Raw genomic sequence first — 23,476 nt, forward strand, 5'->3', positions numbered from 1 at the left:
TCCAAACAATCTACTATGATGCATTTCCCCCCAGCAAAGAGGATTAAAAATATTTTATCATTATTATGCAATAATAAAACAAAATTTATAGGGTCATCTGTTTCTAAAAACACACGCCGTTAAGAGGGACTGAATATTGGAAAAGACAGAAGGTCACTGCAAGTCAGCAGCAATAGACCAGAGAATTCTTCCATTAAATCAGCTCCTAAGTTTCCCATTAGGTGCAAAACTCATGACAGAATGATTAAGGGATTTGGATGATGGACAAAAAGCACCATTACCAGTGGTAGAGAACCACTCCCCAAAGCAATTAACACATAAATCAGCAACAATTAGCTATTTGCAGATATCGCTTATTTTAACATTACAAAACATTATCTTTCTTTTTTGGTGAAACATTTGATATTAAAGAATATCAGCTATTTTCTTAAATCACAAAGAAAGCGATTCCCTCAAACACATTTACAAATCTGCCAAATCATAATTAGTGGGACATAAATGAAAACAACCCTAACTGCTTCCTCCCCAAGTAGCTCAGTGTTCAAGTGTTCAACTACCAATTACTGGTGACTCAAATACCTGAGTGAATCAAATTATAAATTAAAATGTCTGCTTTGTGACATTAAAGTAACATCTGCTCTTTATTAGTCATAAAACCAAGAGTGTAAACCACCGTACTTGGTGACAAAACAAAAAAATATTAACCGTGTGCATAATGCTTCCATATACTGATTAATTTAAAACTCTCACCCTTCTTTTATCTTTTCTGCCTTAGATTTTTCCGGTACTTCGACCTTCTCCAGCTCTCCGTTATGAACCTGCCTGTCCTTTTCTGTTTCTTCCTCCTCCTCCTCTCTCGGCTGTTTCTGCACCCCTTCATCTGTGTTCTCTGCGTCCCATGCCAGGCGCCTTCTAACGGGCAGGGTGGGAGCATCTGACACGCCCAATTTCTCTGTGGTAGTTTTCTGCGGCTGCTCTTCCAAGGCAGGCTTTTTCTCGTCCAGTGTTGTAGGAGGACATTTCTGCAAAGTCTTATGGCTTGTAGGATCTCTGCAGAACAAAAGTGTCAAACTGGAGTTTGAGGTTTCTAAGTTTATACTCATTTCAGTGAGTCTGTCATTCCCCTCCAGCGTTCACAACTTTATGTCCCACAGGTACTACCTTGCCCAGATACTGAAGAAAGAAACCTAATTAAGAGTTCATTTGACAGTATAATAAACTAAAGCTACAATTTGGACTTTCTATTAAAATACTCCATGGGCACCTGGGTGGCTCGGTCGGCTGAGTGTCCGACTTCTGCTCAGGTCACGATCTCATAGTTCATGAGTTCGAGCCCTGCATCGGACTCTCTGCTGTCCATGCAGAGCCTGCTTCAGATCCTTTATCTCCCTCACTCTGCCCCTCCCCTGCTTGTACACGCTCTCCCTCAAAAATAAAAATAAAAACATTTAAAAAGTAAGCAAATTTTAAAAATAAAGTACAATACTCCAAAATAAAACCTACGTATCTTCTCTTATTTCCACCTTCACACAGGCGTGTCTGTCCCGCTGCTGACAACAGTCACATGTGTTCCCTTGACTGGCATTTACACACACAAGCAAGGACTGCACATGGTCTAACTTGTTCGGTTACTCAGTTACAATTTATGCACAAATTCAAGTGTATTTGTAGATCAAGCAAACTGATTCCAATTTTATACTTCAGATTGATAAGTGTTTTCAAGACATTCTTACAGAATGGATTTTGTAATGAATTTTTAAAGAGGATGTCACATAATTAGAACTTATAGTTCAATTTGGCATATATAATTATATTACTATAATAACTAAAAATGCTTTTATTTGCCAAAAATCAATATGCTATTTCTTTTATAAATAGTTAAATAATTTTCACTTTAAAACCCAAAAGAGCAGAGACTTTGCCCATAGAATCAGCGCCTAAGTGTCGTATTAACCACAGAAATCCATTAATGAATGATTATAGGATGTACTACTAGCTTATGTTGTCTAGGTTTTTATTGTTGTTGGTACCTTTCCTTCCTGTTACTTTCTAAAGTTCTTTTCCATCTACTGTATAATCATCCCTATTCTACTCTTGTTAAAAAATATTATAAAATCCAGCCTTCCAGATTTACATTACGTATTATTTACACACAGCTTTACTTCTCACAGAGAATAAACTAGTAATAATGAAATGTAATAAATGGCTGGCATATCTCCATTTAACCGGAAGACAAATTTTGAGGGGTCATGTCACTTACCTATAGAATTCCGTGATCTACCTAAGCTACAATATACTTTCTCACCATCCACAAAGAACATATCTTACCCGGCAAGATCTAGAGCTCTAATGTTACTACTAATGGTTCCTTCTGAGCTTGTGGTTGAGGAGACATCCCAACAGCAGTTGTTATCAGACAGAAGCTGATTCAGATGGTCCCGAGAAAAATGTGTTCCTTGAACTCGTTTCCTATAAAATTCAGCCTTCTCTCGGAGTTCTTTAACCTATGCAGGAGAGTTGAGACACTGTGTATTACTTTAAATGCTCCTTTGCAAACACCACCATGTAGCTTATCAAAGATACTGCACAAATACAGCCAGAGACCAAGGAGAAAGGAAGGCAAAAAAAAAAAAAAAAAAAAAAAGCCACAAACGTTCATCAGACTGTGTGCATTTTAAGCAGAAATTAAAACAGTCAAGCTAAAGCACAATGCAGTTATTTTATTTCAGGCCAGCAGGCAGGAAGAATTTGCAGCAACTAAGAAAAATATTGACACCTAATTCTTATTTCAACTGAAATTACACAAGTACTCTATGCATTATTACAGGTTTTAAAAACTCAAAAGCAACCAACCTCCGCATACCACATGGCATTTAGAGAACCCTAGGAGAGGAATACAGAAACATACTTAATGACAGGTTAATGCCGTAGTTGAATATTAATGGGAATCAATGAAATACCTTATTATTCTTCCTTCTAAATATATAACAAACTTGTCAATCAATATTTTTATTATTTTTGGTAATATTTAATTCACTAAGTAAGATATCTTAATATTACCATGAAAACCAGCCACATTCTTGCATGGCTGAAATGCTATCAATAACAGGTAACCTAATTATTATTCCTACTTCCCCACCTCTGGAAGGGTAGTGACATGCCAGGAACCCCTACCCTGTCTTTATTTCCTGGCTTTATACAACAGCTGCTCCTACTATAGAAGCCGGCAGTGAGAGAATTATGAAGCTTCCCTCTCCAAATTCCTGAAAATTCCCTTGGCATCAGCAAAACCTCAACTTTTAAAAAATGTATTACATAAAAGAATATCCCACAAAATAACAATTATAATATATTCATCAAAGTGACAATACAAAAAAATGTTCTGATGGACTATAAGGTAATGCGAATTCCCTACAATGCAAATAACATCTGTTCAAATGGAAAGGAGCCTTCTATACCCTTTGAAACCCTTTCATGTTATACGTCATACTGCCACCTGCTGGCTTCCCTAAATTCAATTCCACAATGAAAAAAAATTAAGCTGCAGCTTAAAATTCTTTAAAATAATCTTTATTTACTCTTCAAAAAACTCAATAATTTTTCCTATCATAAAGATGGAATAATAGCATTAAAAGGATATTCAGATACCGTCTGCTATAATCTTTCACTTACAGGCAAAAAAGCAAATAATGAAACTTTGCATTGCAAAAAAAAGTAACCAAAGAAACACATCCTCAGTTCCTCAGGGAGACACTACTGAATGCAAAGGGATGAAAGTGTTACATCTGTAGGGAAGTAGCCAAAGCAAAGGACAGCACCTGTCACGGTGGCATAAGAAACCATATAATCCCAGCAGAGTCTCACTGTTCTAATGAACCAAACCTGAAACATTCCTAAAGGATAACTGAAAATATATTTTCTTCACTGCCAAGAAAAACTGAGCCATGTTCATTTATCATTTCTGTTAATTCCTAAACTTTAAAGAAAATTACTAGTTTTTGCATTTAACATATAGAACTGAGACGTATAGTTTTTGTCTGTTGAACTACTAACCAGGGTGTGTTGCTGTTTTCTTTCTTTGTTTTTAAAGTAGGCTCCACGCCCAAGGTGGGGCTTGAACTTAAGACCCCAAGATCAAGTGTTGCATGCTCTACCAACTGAGTCAGCCAGGTCCCCCCTCACCAGGGTGTTGTGAATACACAGAGGCCTTGTTATAAAGTGCCCTGATATAATCCAGATTTTATTTCTACTAAGTCCTCTCATGCTTCAAATGTTTCACAGCTGCTCCAGCACCTACATGATACAATCTTCAAGCTTTAGTACAATTTCCTCCTCTGTCTTCAAAGCTCTTCATGCACATCCCCATTAGTACTTATTTCATTCTAGAAATAAGTGGAGTTAATTTCTCTTATCATTCTAGTGGAGTTAATTTCTCTTATCATTCTCCCCCATTAATCTATAAACTCCACAATGTGAGGGAATGTGCAGCATTTAAACATTGATTCCACAACTTGATCTGAGTGTGGACTAAGTGCTCGGCTGGAGCTGGATGGCTGGTAGCCAAAGATAAACAAGAAAGTCCCTGCAGCACTCAGTGTGCTCACAGTTTGATAGAGAAGGCGGACCTCCTCGTCCTGTATGATACGTTATCATCATAATATTCGTATGGCCTATGCTATAATACACAAAAGAGATATAAGTGGAAGAAGTGGTTCAAAAGGGGCTCCATCGGTCCTGCACTGAGTGCGGGGTGGGCTGGGAAGGAGCAGCAGAGAAGGCTGTATTCCATCCCTGTGGGAGGGCCTACTGCTTGATGAACGAGACGATGGACAAATAGCCCCTCCATGTGCACAGTGACCCAGTTTTGTTTGTCAACCAGATTTTTTTTTAAAAAAGCAGATACTATGGAAATTCTGTATAACTTTATTCAGTTCTATTTTTCACTGACATTCGAAACTCAGTAATTGAAATTTACTTTGTCAGCAACCTTTATTAATAATCTTCGTGCTAATGTTATAGTGTTTTACAAATACATAACTTTAAACTTCTATGATCCTAAACTAAGATGAAAAAATAGAAAGCTGATCTTTCCTAAAGCAAGTTGTTCTACAAGAAAGAGAAAAAAACTAATGGCACGAACTTAATACCTACAACCAACAAGCAGAGGCACTAAAAAGGATGTGAACTTAATTAAACTCAATTAAAACAACACACATATCCCTTTCCAGGTCAAGAAACACCATCAGCATCTAGGATATAAATGCTGTAAGTAGAATGTTTTCATTTCTGAATTTCTTTTCCCAAAATAAGAATTCAACTAAGTTGTTTAAAATTTATATACCGAAAATTCAAATTCAAAAAACTGACAGTATAAAAAAATTTTCCCCAAAATCATCCCCCTCAAAATGAGTCATCTTAGGCCTAGCTGTCCTTACAATGTTTGTCAAATTACAGAACGTCTCTCAAATGTGGAACTTTATCTTGAAATAAAGTTTGTGAAAGACACACTTGTGAAAGACACATTAGAAAAGAACATCTCAGCTAACGTAAGTTTGGATGATTAGAAGATCACCTAACAAGAAACAAGAAATGTAACATGGATTCAGTAGTTATTGTAAGGATGAGACCTAACAATTGCAACTGTTGGTTATTATTAAAAGCCATCTTTTAAGTGAGCATTTCAAAAAGCAACAGTGCCAGTGGTTATATAATGGAGATAATAAATATACAACCACTGGACAAATAAAACCAAACACCCTAATGTTATATGAATAGGTACTTGGATCTTAAGATAAAATACCGAGGCACTAGACTATAAATAGATTCAAAAAGTTTAATATTTCAAACAACACAGGAGGAAATGAAAACGATATATGAACTAGAAAACTATAACAGGACTCAAAGTTACCATTCTAATGATAATAAAGTCACTGATGTCCAAATGCGTTTGAAGAGTGTGAATAATATTCCTCCATGAAACATTAGTAGAAGTGGGAAAATGAAGGAGTACCTTATGCTTAGATATCTCATAAGCAGCCACATAAGTAAATGTCTTCAGGTTAAAAATAAAATCTAAGATTTAAGTAAAACATGGCCCATATTAAATATCTATGACCTGATCAACTGAAATGGTTATCAACATCAGTGATAAGATTTAGCTAAATGTCATATTCTTTACTAACTCCAATTCACTTTTTGAATTATTTTGCCCACACAGGTTAGGCAAAACGGTATCACTGATTTAAACATTAACAACCACCATTAACAATAAGCTTTTTTAAAAAGCCCAAAAGTCACCTTCCCAAGATGTTATAATAGGAAACCTTGAAATGACAGCTCTTAAGTTAATGTCAACAAAAATGCCGTTTTCCATCAGGGCAGGACAGGGACTACCACCTTATCGTGACTCCAGACAAAACAATCCTCTTGGTCCACTACATTTTTAGATCTGAGGCCTAAATACCAACTCATCTTAATTTAAAGAAGTCTCAGAGACTGAGAGATAATCTTTCTAAAACAAGGAGCCTCTCATGAGCCCAACCTAGTGAAGTCCCTAAATACAATAGGTCAGTGGCCTACACCTATTAAATGGCCACACTAGCCCTCTATGGCCACACTCTGTGCTCTGCTTTTGCCCCCAGCTTTTCCTGATTCCCCATCAGAGCTCCTGGCCAAGGTCTGGCATGACCATAAACTGTTCAAGGGTTTCACAGACTCAATTCTTTGCTCCATCATGCCTGCTCTCGATTCTTATATTTTTAACTTTATTTCACTAGGATATGAATATCCCCAGTAATATCTGGAACAGCTTCAAGATTTGCCTTTTACTCTGCCTGGATTGCTGCTGAGCCGCTCTCCAGTAGGGAAGGAGACAGCACGAGGAGCAGCCACGGTGGAAGGAACCAAGTGGTCTCCCGAAACAACATGCGGGGTACAGGAGTCTCACCAGGACGCTGGTCTGGGAGGTGCCAGCGCAAAGAGCCAGCAGCTCGAAGTGCCAATGCCTTCTTCCAGAGGCTCATTACATATAACCATTAGCCATGGTTTCAAGTACGGGGCTGAATAAAAGATTCATTCCCCATCCAAATGATCTCTCTCTTCCCAATGATGGGAGAGGGGGTGTTTACTGAAGTCTCAACTATTTTACTTTTGCTTGTTCACACAGAAAAAAACAGGAAACCATCAAGATGTGGTTTAAAAGATGGTAACTGTACAATAACCAGAAAAGCTCCACAGTTCATCCTTTGACTATAAGAAGCTAGTGCTGAACAGGCACTTCCCAATTCTAGGATTACCCTTTCCCTCAAACCTTCCTTTCAGTCCTCAGAATTGCTCCCATATGTCAGGGTACCCCAACACTATAACACAAACCTCTCTCAGCACAGGCCACCCCTCCCAGATACTGATGGACTCTAATAGTACAAACTGCCAGTGGATGCCACGGTCAAACTAATCTTGAAAATTTATCTTCAGTTGAGAGAGTAGAGGTCTGGATCTTATTTTCAAAACTACAATGCTACAATTCTACAAACATAATGAAATACTGCATTATAAAAAAACATTTTAAAGACTTTAATAAAAATCTCCAGTTGAAAAGGAGCTATTTGATATTAAAAAAAACAGTAAACACACTGATAAATTATATCCTAACATACAACTTTTACGTTCCTGATACTTCCAATGTTACTATTATATCACATATCTTTAAACTGTAGTCTCTATTACTAAATGAAACTCATTGTGGAATTAAATTGGGATATAGGCTCAAAGAAAACATGGGCATACTGAGCTTATGTATACTCACCTGATCTGGTATGTTTTCCTTCACACGGGTCCAAGCCCCGGCTTTGTATAAATACTGGGCTGGGCTCAGAAATTTTGCCCTATATTCAGAATTCACCTTCCTAACAGAAATGAAAGGAGAGTAAATATTTCACCATGTTGATCTTCTAAATACCATGACATTTTTCTTATAAAATACATACCCAAGCCTTTGATGTCTCCAAGGAGTAAGCTTCTTTTTAGGCTGGTTTGACTCTTTTGATTCCATCTCTGCTTCTAATTTTAAAGGATCATCTGTTTTATTACACTAAAATGGAAATAATTTAAACATTTTATGCTTAAAATATGTTATACATTAGGGCAAAAACATAAATGTTATAAAGTATAATTGGGTACTGTATTACAATTCTGTTTGTGGAAGTAAGTTTTAACTGCTAAAGATAACCTAGAAATCACAAGCAATCAATAAACAAGTTTTGAAACTACTAGATCCGGTTGGTTTTTTCAAGTATAGCTCAGGTTTGGTTCATTTATAACAATAAGATTTATATCCTTGGCTACAAAAAATTTTTCTAATTAACAAATAAACATGTAAATGAATAAACTTGACATTACCACCTATTAAACAATGTTTTTACATTTGCCTTTGATATTCTAAATCCACATTTTATTGCACTGCAGTAAATATAAGGTTCCAATGAGTAAGTTACCAACCACATTGTTTTACTGAATAACTTAACCCTTTTTTTTAAATGTTTATTATTTATTTTGAGAGGGAGAGTGGGCATGGGAGGAGCAGAGAGAGAGAGAGAGAGAGAGAGAGAGAGAGAGAGAGGGAGAATCCCAAGCAAGCTCCACACATGTGCAGAGCCCGATGTGGGACTTGAACGCATAAACTGTGAGATCATAACCTGCGAGCTAAAATCAAGAGTCAGATACTCAAGTGACTGACCCACCCATGCACCCCATAATCTCCCCATTATGGTAGATCCAAAAATATGTATATATGTGTGTGTGTGGAAACAAATATATGTATAAACCAATTTACTTTTAGTCATAGAATTTCTATGTTTAGAACCCACAAGGTATTAGTTATAGCATTCCAGAAGATTTAAAAATAGGACTTCTATCCCATTTACCTATAATTTACAATCATTTTAACCTGAATCTGTAACTTAAATAGCTATAGTTCAAATAGAGGCAAGTGTTTGTATGTGTTGATTATGGGGTGCATGGGTGGGTCAGTCACTTGAGTATCTGACTCTTGATTTTAGCTCGCAGGTTATGATCTCACAGTTTATGCGTTCAAGTCCCACATCGGGCTCTGCACGTATGTGGAGCTTGCTTGGGATTCTCCCTCTCTCTCTCTCTCTCTCTCTCTCTCTCTCTGCTCCTCCCACGCCCACTCTCCCTCTCAAAATAAATAATAAACATTTAAAAAAAAGGGTTAAGTTATTCAGTAAAACAATGTGGTTGGTAACTTACTCATTGGAACCTTATATTTAATTACTGCAACGCAATAAAATGTGGATTTAGAATATCAAAGGCAAATGTAAAAACATTGTTTAATAGGTGGTAATGTCAAGTTTATTCATTTACATGTTTATTTGTTAATTAGAAAAATTTTTTGTAGCCAAGGATATAAATCTTATTGTTATAAATGAACCAAACCTGAGCTATACTTGAAAAAACCAACCGGATCTAGTAGTTTCAAAACTTGTTTATTGATTGCTTGTGATTTCTAGGTTATCTTTAGCAGTTAAAACTTACTTCCACAAACAGAATTGTAATACAGTATCCAATTTAGGCTGGCTGTAATTTGGCATGCTAAAGCTTTGGTTTAAAATACATGTATCTAGGGGCGCCTGGGTGGCGCAGTCGGTTAAGCATCCGACTTCAGCCAGGTCACGATCTCGCGGTCCGTGAGTTCGAGCCTCGCGTCAGGCTCTGGGCTGATGGCTCGGAGCCTGGAGCCTGTTTCCGATTCTGTGTCTCCCTCTCTCTCTGCCCCTCCCCCGTTCATGCTATGTCTCTCTCTGTCCCAAAAATAAATTAAAAAACGTTGAAAAAAAAAAGTTAAAAAAAAAAATAAAATAAAATACATGTATCTAGGGGTGCCTGGGTGGCTCAGTTGGTCGGACCAGGGGTGCCTGGTCCGACTTTAGCTCGGGTTATGAGCTCACAGTTCATGACTTCAAGCCCCACATTAGGCTCTGTGCTGACAGCTCAGAGCCTGGATCTTACTTTGGATCCTCTCTCCCGTTCTCTCTGCTCCTCCCCCGCTCACTCTCTTTCTATTTCTCTCTCTCAAAATAAATAAATAAACTTTAAATAAAACAAACAAAATACATGTAAGTATGCATGTTTCTGTTTGACTTCCATTATTTAACTTAAAGTGTGTGTTTCTATCACTACTGTTACTCCTATAGCTCACATCACTATAAGGCTAATCATTTGCTATTAGACATAGCAGACTTACTTTCTGTGTTGCTAAGCACTTGTCACATATTACATTTATTTAGTTACAACTCTGTCTCCTGTGTGGGGTTTAGTGTGGTCATCGTTGTATTTTCAGTACTTACCCAGTGCCTGGCCCCCACTAAGTGCTTAGTGAACATGTGGCACTTAATGGACAAACAAATGAATAAACTAGCTAAAACCCAAATTCTCAGGTGGTATTCAGTAAAAGATAATGAGTAGAGTCTAAAATCATAAGTCTGTTATTTTGTTTAAAGTAAAGAGTTGATTGGCGCCTGGGTGGCTCAGTCGGTTGAGCGTCCGGCTTCGGCTCAGGTCATGATCTCACAGTCCGTGAGTTCGAGCCCCGCGTCGGGCTCTGTGCTGACAGCTTACAGCCTGGAGCCTGTTTCAGATTCTGTGTCTCCCTCTCTCTGACCCTCCCCCGTTCATGCTCTGTCTCTGTCTCAAAAATAAATAAACATTAAAAAAAAAAAATTTAAAGTAAAGAGTTGATGAATACCTTCTTTTCAGGAGATACTGTTTCAAAATTTCCATTCTCTCTCAAATCATTTCTTAATTTTGGTTCTTTCACTGGAGATAAACCCTTGAAATTTCTTCTGTATTCAGTTTCATGGATGATTGAGTTACCTTTGAATTGTGGAACAAATTTGCTTTTATTGTGGAAAACCTTAAAACAAAAATTACTGTAGTTTAGTTTTCTTGTTGGTTAAATACACAAAACTTAGTTTCTGAACTGCTTTAAAATTTCATATATAAAGTTGAATTATAGGATGTCAAAAAAGTGAAATTATAAGACTGTTTATAATTTCGTATTATTTCATATATCTAATTAACATCCAAAAAACAACAAAAGCAAAAATAGACAAACTAAAAAGTTTCCATACAGCAAAGAAAACAATCAATAGGGTGAAGAGGCAATCTTGGAATGGGAGAAAATACCTGCAAATAGTACATCTGATAGGGGTTAATATTCAAAATATATAAGGAACTGAAGCACCTTGCTAGCAAGAGAACAATCTGATTTTGAAAATGGGCAAAGGGACACATACATCAATGGAACAGAATATAAAGCTCCAAAATAACCCTATGCATCTACAATTATTTACAACAAAAAAGCCAGGAATATACACTTGGGAAAGTATAATCACTTCAACAAATGTTGTTTGAAAACTGGACAGTCACTTGCAAGAGGATGAAACTGGACCCTGAACTTCTGCACTATTTAATCGGTACCCCGCTCCTCCTAATCGCCTCCATTGTGGCAGCCTCCAAGAGTTACAGCCAGAGTGGACTGGTAGCTGGAGCGATCTTCGGTTTTGTGGCCACCTTCCTCTGCCTGGCGAGCATGTGGCTGTCCTACAAGAACTCATGTGGGACCCAGTCAACAGATGCCGCTGTCTGAGGACACCCTACGGCCAGGCCCAAGGCAGGCCCTGAGACGGGAATGTCGGGGAGCCGGCCCCCAGGAGGGGCTTCTGAACTTCTGCTCCTGTGCCAAAGCCCTGCCCACACTGCTGGGCACAAGAGGGGCCTTCGACATCCTCCTGGGCTCCTGAGCCACTCTCAGCCTCTCTTTCTGGTCTTCCTTGGAGAATAGTCCTCCCTGCCTGGGAACAAAAAGCAGCCTCCAGGGAAATCTAGTCTCTTCCTCCTGCTTTTAGAAGCAACCATCTCAGGGACTGATGACCCCACTTACCTACCACAGTCCGGGGGGTGGGTCTGAATACTCCTGCCTAAATCTGCTTCTACTCCACATTCCTCAGGGGAATGAAGCTGTTCTAAGTCCTCTTATAAAAACAAAGCCATGTCCAGGGCACCAGGGTGGCTCAGTCGGTTAAGTGTCCGGCTTCGGCTTAGGTCATGATCTCATGGTTCATGAGTTTGAGCCCTGCGTCGGGCTCTGTGCTGACAGCTCAGAGCCTGGAACCTGCTTTGGATTCTGTAGCTCCCTCTCTCTCTGCCCTCTCCTGCTCACACTCTCTTTCTCAAAAATAAGTAAATATTTAAAAAGATCAAAACAAACAAACAAACAAAAAAAAAATGGGCAGAGGAATTGAATGCATATTTTTCCAAACAAGACATAGAGATGGGCCAGCAAGTACATGAAAAGGTGTTCAATATCACTCATCATCAGCCAAACATAAATCAAAACCACAAGACATCACCTCACACCTGTTAGAATAGCTATTATCCAAAATACAAAAGATAGTGTTGGCAAGGATGTGGAGAAAAGAGAACCCTTGTACACTGTTGGTAGGAATGTAAATTAGTACAGTCATTATGGAAAACAATATGGAGATCCGTAAAGAAATTAAAAATAGAATTACCATATGATCTAACAATTCTACTTCTGGGTGGATTTCCAAAGGAAATGAAATCCGTATCTCAAAGAAATATCTGCACTCCCATGTTCATTGCAGCATTATTCGCATTAGTCAAGATATGGAATCAACCTAAGGGTTCACCAATAGGAATGGATAAAGAATGGTAGAATGGATAAAGAAAATGATAAACACACACACACACACACACACACACACACACACACAAGAATATCATTTAGCCTTCAAAAAGGAAATTCTGTCACTTGCAACAAAATGGATGAAACTGAAGAACATATGCTAAGTCTAAGCCAGGCACAGAAAGACAAATACTGCAGGTTTCACTTATATGTGGAATCTAAGTAAGTGGAACTCATAGAAGCAGAGAGTAGAATAATGGTTGCCAGAACTAGGGGGTGGGAGAAACAGGGAGATACTGGTCAAAGGGTGCAAAGTTCCAGTTTGCAGAATTAATAAGCTCTGGAGATGTAAGGTGCAACATGATGACTAGAGTTAATACTACTAACAGAGTTAATACCTGAAATTTGCTAAGGGGATAAGAGCTTACAACACACATACAAAAAGCTAACTACGTGAGGTGTTAATGTGTTAATTAGCTTGATTTTGTTAATCATTTCACAATGTACAGGTACATCAAAACATTATTTACATACTGTAAATATATAATTTTTGTCAATTATACCTCAATAAACCTGGGAAAAAACCCAAAGATCAACTTTCTACACACACTACTATGTTGTGAATAATAGTTACTATAATAAAAATAATGTTTAAGCCAAAAAGATAATGAACCATATCTTTTCTCCCCAGTTTCCTACTCCTCCCTCCCATCAGTTTGATAATGGGATAAGTACAACTGGCATATTTAAGTGAACATAGACATTCACTTTATAAGGCAATTCTGTTGTCAGCTCTACCAGGTTTTTTTTCCTTCCTTGGCATGATTTTTTTTTCTTCCTCCAAAAAACAGAAGATTCTTAACATTGTGAATATCTGATGTGTTCTTTTGTTGTTGTTTTTATTCCTTTGCTTATTTTTAGCTCAATGCAAGGGGAAAAAATCAGGTAATAATGATGTTTCTGTTTTTAAATGTTTCCCTTTATCCTTAGTATTTTATAATAGGGTTTCTATTTTATGGTATATTATCACTGATTACAAAGAAAGCAAAAGGAAAAGATGTGGACCACAAATAAGGTATATTATAGCTTTGCAATGCTGAATAACACATCTTCATACAGATCAAATCCAGAGTATCTTTTCCCGAGTATAACCTCAAGGACTTTTCTGCCAAAAATTATTCAGACTCCTTTACATATTAATATAAGACATCTTTTTAGAAAACAGGTGTTTGATAAAATAGAGCTGAATAGCTCCTTCAGAAGTTCCCTATCAACAAGCATTGAAAATTTCTGTCACAGGACTCTTTAATCCACAGACCCTGAAAATGATATACTTTGAATTGACAAAGAGCATTTACTTTCCCCCCAAATTCTCTGAAACTCCCACTAATGAAAGCAATAAAACTACCAGTGAAGGTTTGCTAATGATTTATTTTATATTATACTTTGGTCCTATAAAAAGGGCTTTTCTATACAATGTCTCCACTGAAATATATAAAAGCTGTCAATGGGGCTTTGATTTGAATTAGCTTTAGCTTAAAGATGAAATGTTCTACAAAAACTGAACAGCTACAATTTTCAGGGAGTGATTTTGTAGATACACACACTTACTATCCAAGAACACTTGTGAGCCAACAAAAGAAGTACTGATCCTCTACTGGGTTCATGAAGGGGACATACGTTGCCTTAGCTATTTTATATGCTTCTAAAATGTTCTACAAATTTCACAGTTTTTTTAGAAACCTGAATAACAAGTAAGCCCAAAGCTGCCACAATTTTTAGGATCACTAGAATTATTACATTAGTGTAAGAGGACTGATATTATTGTCTTGTTGAATCTACCCTCTCAGTCCTGAGGGGTATATAAAGTTTACAAACAAATGTTGAGATACAGGAGAAAATGAGCCATAAGGGTGTATGAAGGGATGTGTATGTGTTCATAAAGAAAATGCAAAGATCTAGAAGAAGAAAAGTCTAGGCTGTCTTGGGCCTCTGAAGATATTCTAAATGCAAGTATTTCCTTACCCAGGCCCAGAAGGATGGTTAAGAATATAAATGAGAGTTAAAAGCCTAAAAACTGTCTAGAGGATGACAGTAGTAAAATATTGAGTGTTTATTAGTAATGGTGGTCGAGCACCAAAAAACGGTACAAGATACAAAGAAATCTAGGAGCACATTTAGGTACCATCATAGCTTTTGAAGTTTATAAATGTCATCAAAATGACAATTTCTATTACTGCTCACTTGATACAAAAACAAGATTATGTATCTTGTATTATTTTTAACATATTTTGTATTTTCTTAAAATATTCAGGGTAGTTATGCCTTTCTTACCAGACAGAAAACATGCAACATATTAGTCAACAAAACACAGTATTTTAGAATAAAAGCAATTTAATATTTTTTTATTAAATAAACAAAATCTCGCAGCATGCAAAAACTTACCAGTCCTCATGCTTCATTACCCTGTCTCATATTTAGCGTATGTGATGGATCTGGCAACAGTGACCATCAGTGGCCTAGGATAGTGTCATATTACTACTATAGATCGAAGTAACAGAAGGATGTTAGGAAAACTCTTATTTTCACTTTTCTAGAACCTACCTCCAGGCTCACTGAAGAAGTACCTAATTTCTTTTAGCCCTTAGTTCTGTGTAAATCTGCATTACTAGATCAGAGGATGATACTTAAAAATATATTATATCCATTCAACTACCTGATTGGCTGTAAAAACTGGAGCAGCTTCTTTAGGGGTCTTCCAAACAAACTGCCTTTGATATTCAGAATTTCTCAAGATATCATGTGAAGGAACAACAGTCAGTCCTGCTTTCTTCCGAAGAACTCTATTCAACTGTTAGGGAAAGAAAAACCCCACCCACAGTCATTAAAAGTTTCTGTTCAAACTTTTTCTTTTACTGTGGTAAAAACAAAAACCAAAAAGACATTATAACATATTTCATATAACATGAAATCTACCCTCTTAACAAATTTTTAAGTATACAGTATTGTTAATTACATGCACACCGTTGTACAGCAAACTCTTTTTAATTGATGATCTCTCTTTTAAACTATTTAAAATTTCTTTCTGAATATTGTCAATGGATCATTGTGCATCCCAGAAAAAGATAGCACCTCTCAGTCTCTTCCTACCAATTTTTCACAATTAAATCTATGACTAAGAAACAGCAGCACCTTGCCTTATTCACACATTGCTTCTGCGACACCCCTTCCCTTGCCCACCACTTACACATCACCTTCCTTGATTCTACTGTACCCCCTGGTTTTTGCAATGAGCCACAGATTCTTCACCAACACTTCTGAATGCCTCTCCGTGGTTCCAGTCCACAGTGGACACGAAATGGGGAAGAGGTAGTGGACTGGAGAAAAATGTGGGAGGCAGCGAGATGTCTGCACAGGTCCCCAAAGCCTATGCTTATGTGCTTGCAGGGATGTTCCACAGGCCAGGTGTGACATAGGAGAGCAGAACTCTAAGATCTTTGAGATCCTGCCAGAACTGCCCTTCCTTTTGTATTCTGTCAAGTGAGATGTTGTTTGTGTCCACAATAAGAAATTGAAAAGGGCCTAGGTAGAAGTCAGCTCACCACCCCTGCCAGAGGTAATGGCTTACTACTCCCCTTCTCTGTCTCAATTTGATCTCTCCCTTAGGACTTTGGTGCTGATATTTGATGAATAAAATCCAGAGGCAGGCTGCCCATCCAATGAAGAGATATCTTAGTATAACCAGTACAAACTGGCAACTATTAAGAATAGAACTCATAAGAGGCACCTGGGTGGCTCAGTCGGTTGGGTGTCCGACTTCAGCTCAGGTCATGATCTCACAGCTCATGGGTTTGAGCCCCGCATCAGGCTCTGTGCTGACAGTTCAGAGCCTGGAGCCTGCTTCGGATTCTGTGTCTCCCTCTCTCTCTCTACCCTCCTCCGCTCATGCTCTGTCTCTCTCTGTCTCAAAAATAAACAAACATTAAAAAGAAAATTAAAAAAAAAAAAAAGAATAGAACTCATAATAACTAAAGTCAACAGCCTCTTAACTATTCTATAAGACATTAGATTAAAAAAATAAAACAATGGAAAAATTTTAAGCATAAAATGTAGTATTAGTGAAATGATGACATTTACAAAGAATTCTATGCTTTTGAAAAGAAATACTGTGAATATACCTACCCCATTATCTACATTTTCTGAAAGCAGCTTGGTAGAATGCTCCAGTTCCCCATTTTCATTAACCGGTATATGACCTTCTATTACATCCTCATTATTTTCCACAATATCTGAAGCCCCTTCAGCTCTGGAGTCTGTAGAGTGAGACCTGGTTCTTTTGGGAACCCTGGAGGCTTCTAGTGCAAGAACTCTTTCTTGGTTAACATCTTCTTTTTGTTCTGCTTCTTGTAATTCTGTTTCTGTGGCTTCAGGTTTTGGTGACACAATATCATTCTCTGAGATAGCTCCATTCCACTCAAGAGATTTTGAAATTTGTGGATCATGATAAGGGACTCTTCTTTTTGAAATAAAACTTGGCTCTTTTGTGATTCCTACAAAATACAGTATACAGAAATAGCCATAAAGCTCTACCATAGCATAAAGTTACAAAGACAACTTTTAATAACACTTAAGAGAGGAGAAATGGAACTGAAAAATCCCAGGTGAGATACACACAATGTCCTTAAAGTTGCAAGATAAAAAAAAAATAGGTATAGTTCGTTCTTCAACATAAAATCTTTAATTTTGCTTTTAAAAAGTATTAACATTTTTCTGACATAAAAAATATTAAAAATTGGGGTCACAATGTTCGAGTTACCCCAACACAAGTCACTAGAATCGCAACGTGACGGGCCTGGCAAAGCCAGCAGGACATGTTGCCTCCGTTTCTAATTACTTTCCTGTGCTACTTAACAGAACAATGGGCCCTGGTACTGTCAAAATTTGGAACTTTTCACAAAGCTTCTCTTATGCACAGTAGACCAAGGTGAGAAGGGATGAGATGTCATTATGCTGGATCTTGGTTCTACATTTGCCTTGATTTCCTGAGAATTAAAGAGAATGAACCCTTTTAACAAGAGCTAAGATACTATTTCTCTATATTTCTGTCTGGCAAGCAAATGTCCAAAAAACTTAACCTTCTACCCAAGTAAGAGGAGCTCTGTGGAATGACAGCCACTGGGACACTGTCCTAGTTTGGGGCCATTCTTTAAATAGAAAGACGACTTAGCAGGGTGGGGAAGAAAGAGTGAGACTAGAGGGAAGGAGAGGAAAGATGGACTGAAAATCTGGCATGAGTTCTTTAGCCTCTGTCAAGGATGATTTGGCCATGGAACCCAGGGTCCCCTCCCTTACAAGACTTCCCTAGATTAGTGGTCTTCAAACTGGGTGCATATGTGTCTGGAGGCATATGGAGACATTCTAGGGGATAAGCAGAAATGGGCCGTGTAAGGGAATCATTTTGCAGATCTTAACTCTGTATGCACTATATCCCAACGTTGGTCTGCCTGAGAGTTGCACCTGCTGTCTGTAGTCTTCGTTCCCACCCCCGCCTTCCCACTTCACAAAAGGAAGACACACCTCTCAGCCAGCCCCAAGGAATAAAAAATTCTCGTAGGTGGGAAAGACAAAGGGACAATTCAAAAAAGTATAACTACCAAGAGAGAGTACCTGACAGCAAAGCAAAGAAGGCAGAGATGACAAATAACAAAAGAATAGTGCCTTATTTCACCCATCTTCACACTTTTCCCATCTAACTATCTTAGAATTAAAATTCAGGGGTAAGAGGGTTGTCATGTGAAATGAATATATGTTAACACATGTTAACACATTTATAGGGATTGAAAAATAAAGTTAGACTTTGTTCTCACAGCAAATAATTCTAATTTGCCTGATTAGTTTGCCAATGAGGACTGACTTTACCACTTATATGATGAACATTTACCGTAAAGTGAATCAGCTATATTGGCTGCTCCAAAGTTTTAACAGAACGTAAGTGAAACATATGCATGATATTCCATATGCCAGAAATCACATCCTTTGATTTCACTTTGTTACAAACTGAATTTGTTACACTTATGATAAAAAAAATTAAATGTCAACTTAAAAATGTGAGGGCCACCTAGATGGCTCAGTTGGTTAAGCACCGACTTTGGCTCAGGTCATGAACTCACAGTTCACAAGTTCGAGCCCCACATAGGGCTCTCTGCTGTCAGCACAGAGCCCACTTTGGATCCTCTGTCCCACTCTCTCTCTGCCCCTCCCCGCTCGCACACGTGCACTTGCTCATGCGCTCTCTCTCGCTCTCTCTCTCAAAAATAAATAAACATTAAAAAAATGTGAAAGGATGCAAAGACTTTCTAAATACTTTTAAGGGATATGAAAGCAAAAATTTGAAGACCATTGCTCTAGACTTCTCTCTGTTCTAACACAGAGAGGCTTCTGGTAGAAGAGCAAAATGAAAGGGGAAGATTCTCAAGTGGTCTGCCATAATCTCTGAGCACCAGCAAAAATACACTAAGGGGAAAAAATACACTGTTAACAGAACACCCAGCCAGTCCTAGGTAAAATGGCTGTTATTCCTCCCACCTGCCTTTCTGAAGTTCTCACTCTGCCCCTCCCCCTAATCTAATTGTTTCCCATTCACATACCTCCCCTAGACCATTCCTGCTTTCATAATGTACCATACTCTAAAGTGGCTTTGCTCCCAGTCTTGTCTCAACATACCCACCCTCAAATGTAACTGATCTAAGCTACAATGTTATATGCACAACACTCTGGTTAACCAATTCCACAGTATCATAACAGGCCATCAGTGGGATATATATACTTTAAGATTTATTTTGTATTAATCTAATAGAGCCTCAAATTTGTAGGATTTCGAGTCATTTGGAGGACTGAGCACCATCTTGCCCAAGAAGCAGAGACATCCAGTGTTTGAAGTCAGGCTCTGGGCAAAGGATCCTGATGCTTTAGAGGAACCAAGAACCACTGACTCTAGCCCACTTTTCCCTTTTTTCTCCAAATCTAATCCCAGAAACCCTCTCCTCATTTTACTAATTTCCCAGGCTTGGGAAAATTATGCTTATTTCTCATACGTCTTTTCTTTTCTTGGCTTCAAATATCTAATATTTGAGGGACATACATACCATGCATAAAGCATGCTCACATGTGAGGCCCCAAGCACTCACCTGTATATATGCACCTGCCCCTTAACAAGGAATATCTCATTTAATCCCTCCCAGCAATCCTGTGCAATGGGCTTCCTAAACCCCACCTGGTAAAACAGGTCAAATTTTCCCAAGATCAAAGCTAATGGAGGTCCAAACTCACGTTCATTCATTCAAACACTGGTTTGCATAAGCACTGGAGGAGATGTCATCTACTAGGCAGGAAGACAACCAGAGCCCTTGCTCTTCGAGATCTTCTATTCTAGTGAGGGCCAGTGAAACAGGCAGGTAGGATAAAGTCACTCTGTTTCTTTTCCTCTGCACCATTCTCTGGGAAACCCTGGCCTAGGGCTGACTTCCCTGGGATACCAGGAGGAAACATGTGTGATGACAAAAATACAGCCTATGAACTCATGGGCTTTCAACAAAACAGATTTGATTTCACATCATGGTTTTGCCACTTACTAGCTATGAACTTTGGGCAAGCTACTTAATCTAAGTTTCCCTTCCTCAAGACCTTGGGAGAACACCTCCCCAGGCTTGACTGCTCTCAGCCATCCCATCTCAGCTCAAGTATGACTCCTCAGAAAGGCCTTTCTTGACCACTGAAGCTAAAGTGGCTTCCCTCCAACCCACCCCTCCCTCAAGTTATCTATATGCTAGCCTATAACAACTTGAAGTCCCCTAGTTTATTTATTGAGTTACTTGTTTACTTTTTTTGCCCACAATTAAGGGTCTTTGTCTGATTCAAGGCTATGTCCCTAGAAGCTGGGAATAGTCCTGGCCTATAGCAAGCCCTCAGTAAATAGCTGTTAAACAAATATGTCAACCAGACCAATGGAACAATGCTTCACAATTCTTAATCATTTTTGCAAACTTAACCCCAAGCTTTACTTAAGTTACAACGACTATTAGTTTGTTCAGCTTACCTAATTGATCCGATCTAAGTCCAGCCCATGGGTACCTTCTCCCCACCGAGGGATTATAGGACTCTGACAAATATGACTTTTTCCACAGAAAGTTTCTCTGGTATTCACTCAGCCCCTGAGATACAAAATAAAATTTAAGTACAACGCAATTAATGGACATTGTTTTAAAAAAAAAAAGACATCAGTAAAATAATTTCGGAACCATGAAAAGAGTTGAAAGCCTGGAGATTGATAAACACAGAAGAGCTCCCTAATAACAACTAATATTTACCCAGCCCTGTGCTAAGCAGTTCACACGTCTTCTATCCTTTAATCCTCACAACCACTTGAGGCAGATGCTGGCAGGAATCCGACTCCCTGAGCAGCTACCTTTTTGCTGGTTGTCTGATTCCAAAGCCTGAGCTCTTGTCTGATAACAGGTGACAATCTAAATCCCCATCGCTATAATTATCCTTACTGATTACGCTGGCAATGAGTACACAGTATCAGGTATTAGGCCTAGTACCTCTCGAAATGTTGTAAAGTCAACCAAAGACGAATTCCCATCCCATTCTGGATACAAGCCCTTAAGATAAAAGAATAAAACAGGGTTTGTGGAAGGATGTGGTCAACTGTTATGCTGATGGGTGCCTGACCCTGACCCCTACCACCTACCTGAAACTTACGCACAATATGAAAACTGTGTATTTCTTACACCCTATCTTTACCTAGCCAGGGTCCCATTTCTCGATCCTTTAAAAGACATAGGCACTTTAAAGTTTTAAAGGGCAGGTAGGGGGCGGAGGGTAAAAGGCTGAGATGTGAGATGGGCTACAGGTGTTCCAATCTGAAGCCACCTTAGATCCCTTTACAAAGCGCCCTCCTTCCATCACCACTCCCCTGTGCCCTCCAAAATCAATCTCTCTCAACACCACCAAACGCCTCCATACTGCAACTCGGAAATGTGTGTGAGCGGAGAGGGAGCTAGGTGGAGGAGACAAGCATCCCTCAGGATCTTGGCAAGCAGGCTCGGGAGCTGACAGGCATTGCGGGGCCCAGGAGCGCCGCGCAGAAAGCCAGCGCGGCCCCCGTGCCGGCACCCGCCCAGCCGCGACTCCCCCCCCCCCCCCCCCCCAGCAGACTTCGGATCTGGAGACCACGGCCTCACCTTGAAGCGCACCGGCATGTCGCTCGGCGCTAGAGCCCCCGCCACTCCGACAGTTAACGGGACAAAAAGCCCCGAGGGGGCGGGGCGACAACAGTCGGTTCCCTAGCAAAATCCTCAGCCTGGCGTCCCCGACTACGCGCCGGCGCACTCCGCGCTTCCCTCCTTGAGCCCCTACGCTCTGCCTTTCTCCGCCCATTCTGAGGTTTAAGAACCAATAGAGACCCCGAGAACTTCTTGCCGTCATTAAGATTCGACCAATCAGTGCCCGAATGGGGGACGCCCGCCTCCCGTGACAAATCCCGACGACTAACAGAAATGGCGGGCGGAAGACTGGCCAATGAGGCTCCCGGAACCGGGTGGGTGGGGCCCCGCGGGAGCTTTGTCCTGGGGAGAGCTCAGCGGCTGCTGGTATTGAGGGTCGTTGTGTGGCTGTGGGTCTACCTGCCGGTGGGATTCGTATGCTACCGGCCTCGCTGGGCCGGTTTCGTGACGTCAGAAAACATGAAGGTGTGTTCTTAATTCCAAGCCTGTGACGAAACCGAAATGTTTTCTTTTTCTGAAATGAGAATGTTCAGGTCTGTTCTCCTGAATATCAGGTCCTACAACTGACAGCCATGTTACATCACTTACTGTCGCATCAAAAGGGATAGGCTAAAAAGAAGTATTGCTTAGGCAGGCCAAAAAAAAAAAAAAAAATTTTATTTACTCTTGAAAGATAAACTGCTTACTTTCAGTGATGTTTTTGCCTCCCACTACCCCGCCCCCGCAAAAAAAAAAAAAAAAGTATATATAGCTCTTAATATTAGAAAACATTAATGATGCTTGTGAGTCTCAGCTTCTAAAGCTTCAGCGTTGTCTCTCCTCTCATTCATTTAAAAAAATAAAATTGCATCTGATTTCAATAGACTTGCCATCATCATCAGTAAGTATTTTTTGAGATTCTCCCATTGACAGAACACTGTGCTGGGAAAGAAATAAATTGTCCTGACAGTTCTCTAACATACTTGCAGAGAATGAACATATATTTATTCAATAATGTATAATGTATCATTGTGCTAAATTTTCAAATGGCAGGTATGATGATAAGGGCTACAGGAGTTGGAGGAGGGAGTTGTCCTTAAGGGCAGAGATGATTAGAAGAAGCCTCAGGAAGAAATATTCGGACTCACCCTTGGAGATTAGAAGGACTGAAATAAAGAGGAAAACGGGACGATCACAGGGCTGATGTCTGAATGGAATACTGCCCAGCTTCTTCCAGGAACAATGAAAATAGTGCCTTTACTTTTGTCATTTGTTGACTAAAGAAAAGTATACCCTCTTTGAAACTTTCAAATATTAATAGCAATCCTTGATGCTCTAAGCATCAAGACTTGTCTTCCTGAATCCTAATTGATGTCTCTGTTCTTCTTCATCATCACTGAGATACTTAAAAATTCATTTGAAAGAGCCACCTGATACCTGAAACAAAGAGAATATTAAATTAGCCCCTATGTGGCCATGCATCCAGGGG

General features: G+C 39.1%; 1 protein-coding gene across 2 annotated transcripts in view; it reads right to left on the reverse strand.

Annotated features, from left to right (window-relative positions):
• SAXO6 (stabilizer of axonemal microtubules 6) overlaps positions 1–22,130 on the reverse strand; it is a 34,435-nt gene extending 12,305 nt beyond the window's left edge. Inside the window, exons 1-10 of one of the 2 annotated variants that reach the window (XM_078449703.2) lie at positions 21,967–22,130; positions 20,820–20,934; positions 16,907–17,274; positions 15,441–15,575; positions 10,763–10,930; positions 7,986–8,089; positions 7,805–7,904; positions 2,854–2,883; positions 2,329–2,504; positions 751–1,050 (exon numbers count right to left, since the gene is read on the reverse strand). In XM_078449703.2, the coding sequence (XP_078305829.2) occupies positions 751–1,050; positions 2,329–2,504; positions 2,854–2,883; positions 7,805–7,904; positions 7,986–8,089; positions 10,763–10,930; positions 15,441–15,575; positions 16,907–17,274; positions 20,820–20,934; positions 21,967–21,984 (1,514 nt within the window). In that variant the 5' untranslated portion in view covers positions 21,985–22,130. The remainder of the gene's footprint in view (positions 1–750; positions 1,051–2,328; positions 2,505–2,853; positions 2,884–7,804; positions 7,905–7,985; positions 8,090–10,762; positions 10,931–15,440; positions 15,576–16,906; positions 17,275–20,819; positions 20,935–21,966) is intronic. The other variant, XM_078449704.2, reaches the window with a different exon arrangement.
• Between the last annotated feature and the right edge of the window lie 1,346 nt (positions 22,131–23,476).

Source organism: Panthera onca, chromosome B4, assembly GCF_046562875.1.
Source record: "Panthera onca isolate mPanOnc1 chromosome B4, mPanOnc1 haplotype 2, whole genome shotgun sequence".
NCBI lineage: Eukaryota > Metazoa > Chordata > Mammalia > Carnivora > Felidae > Panthera > Panthera onca.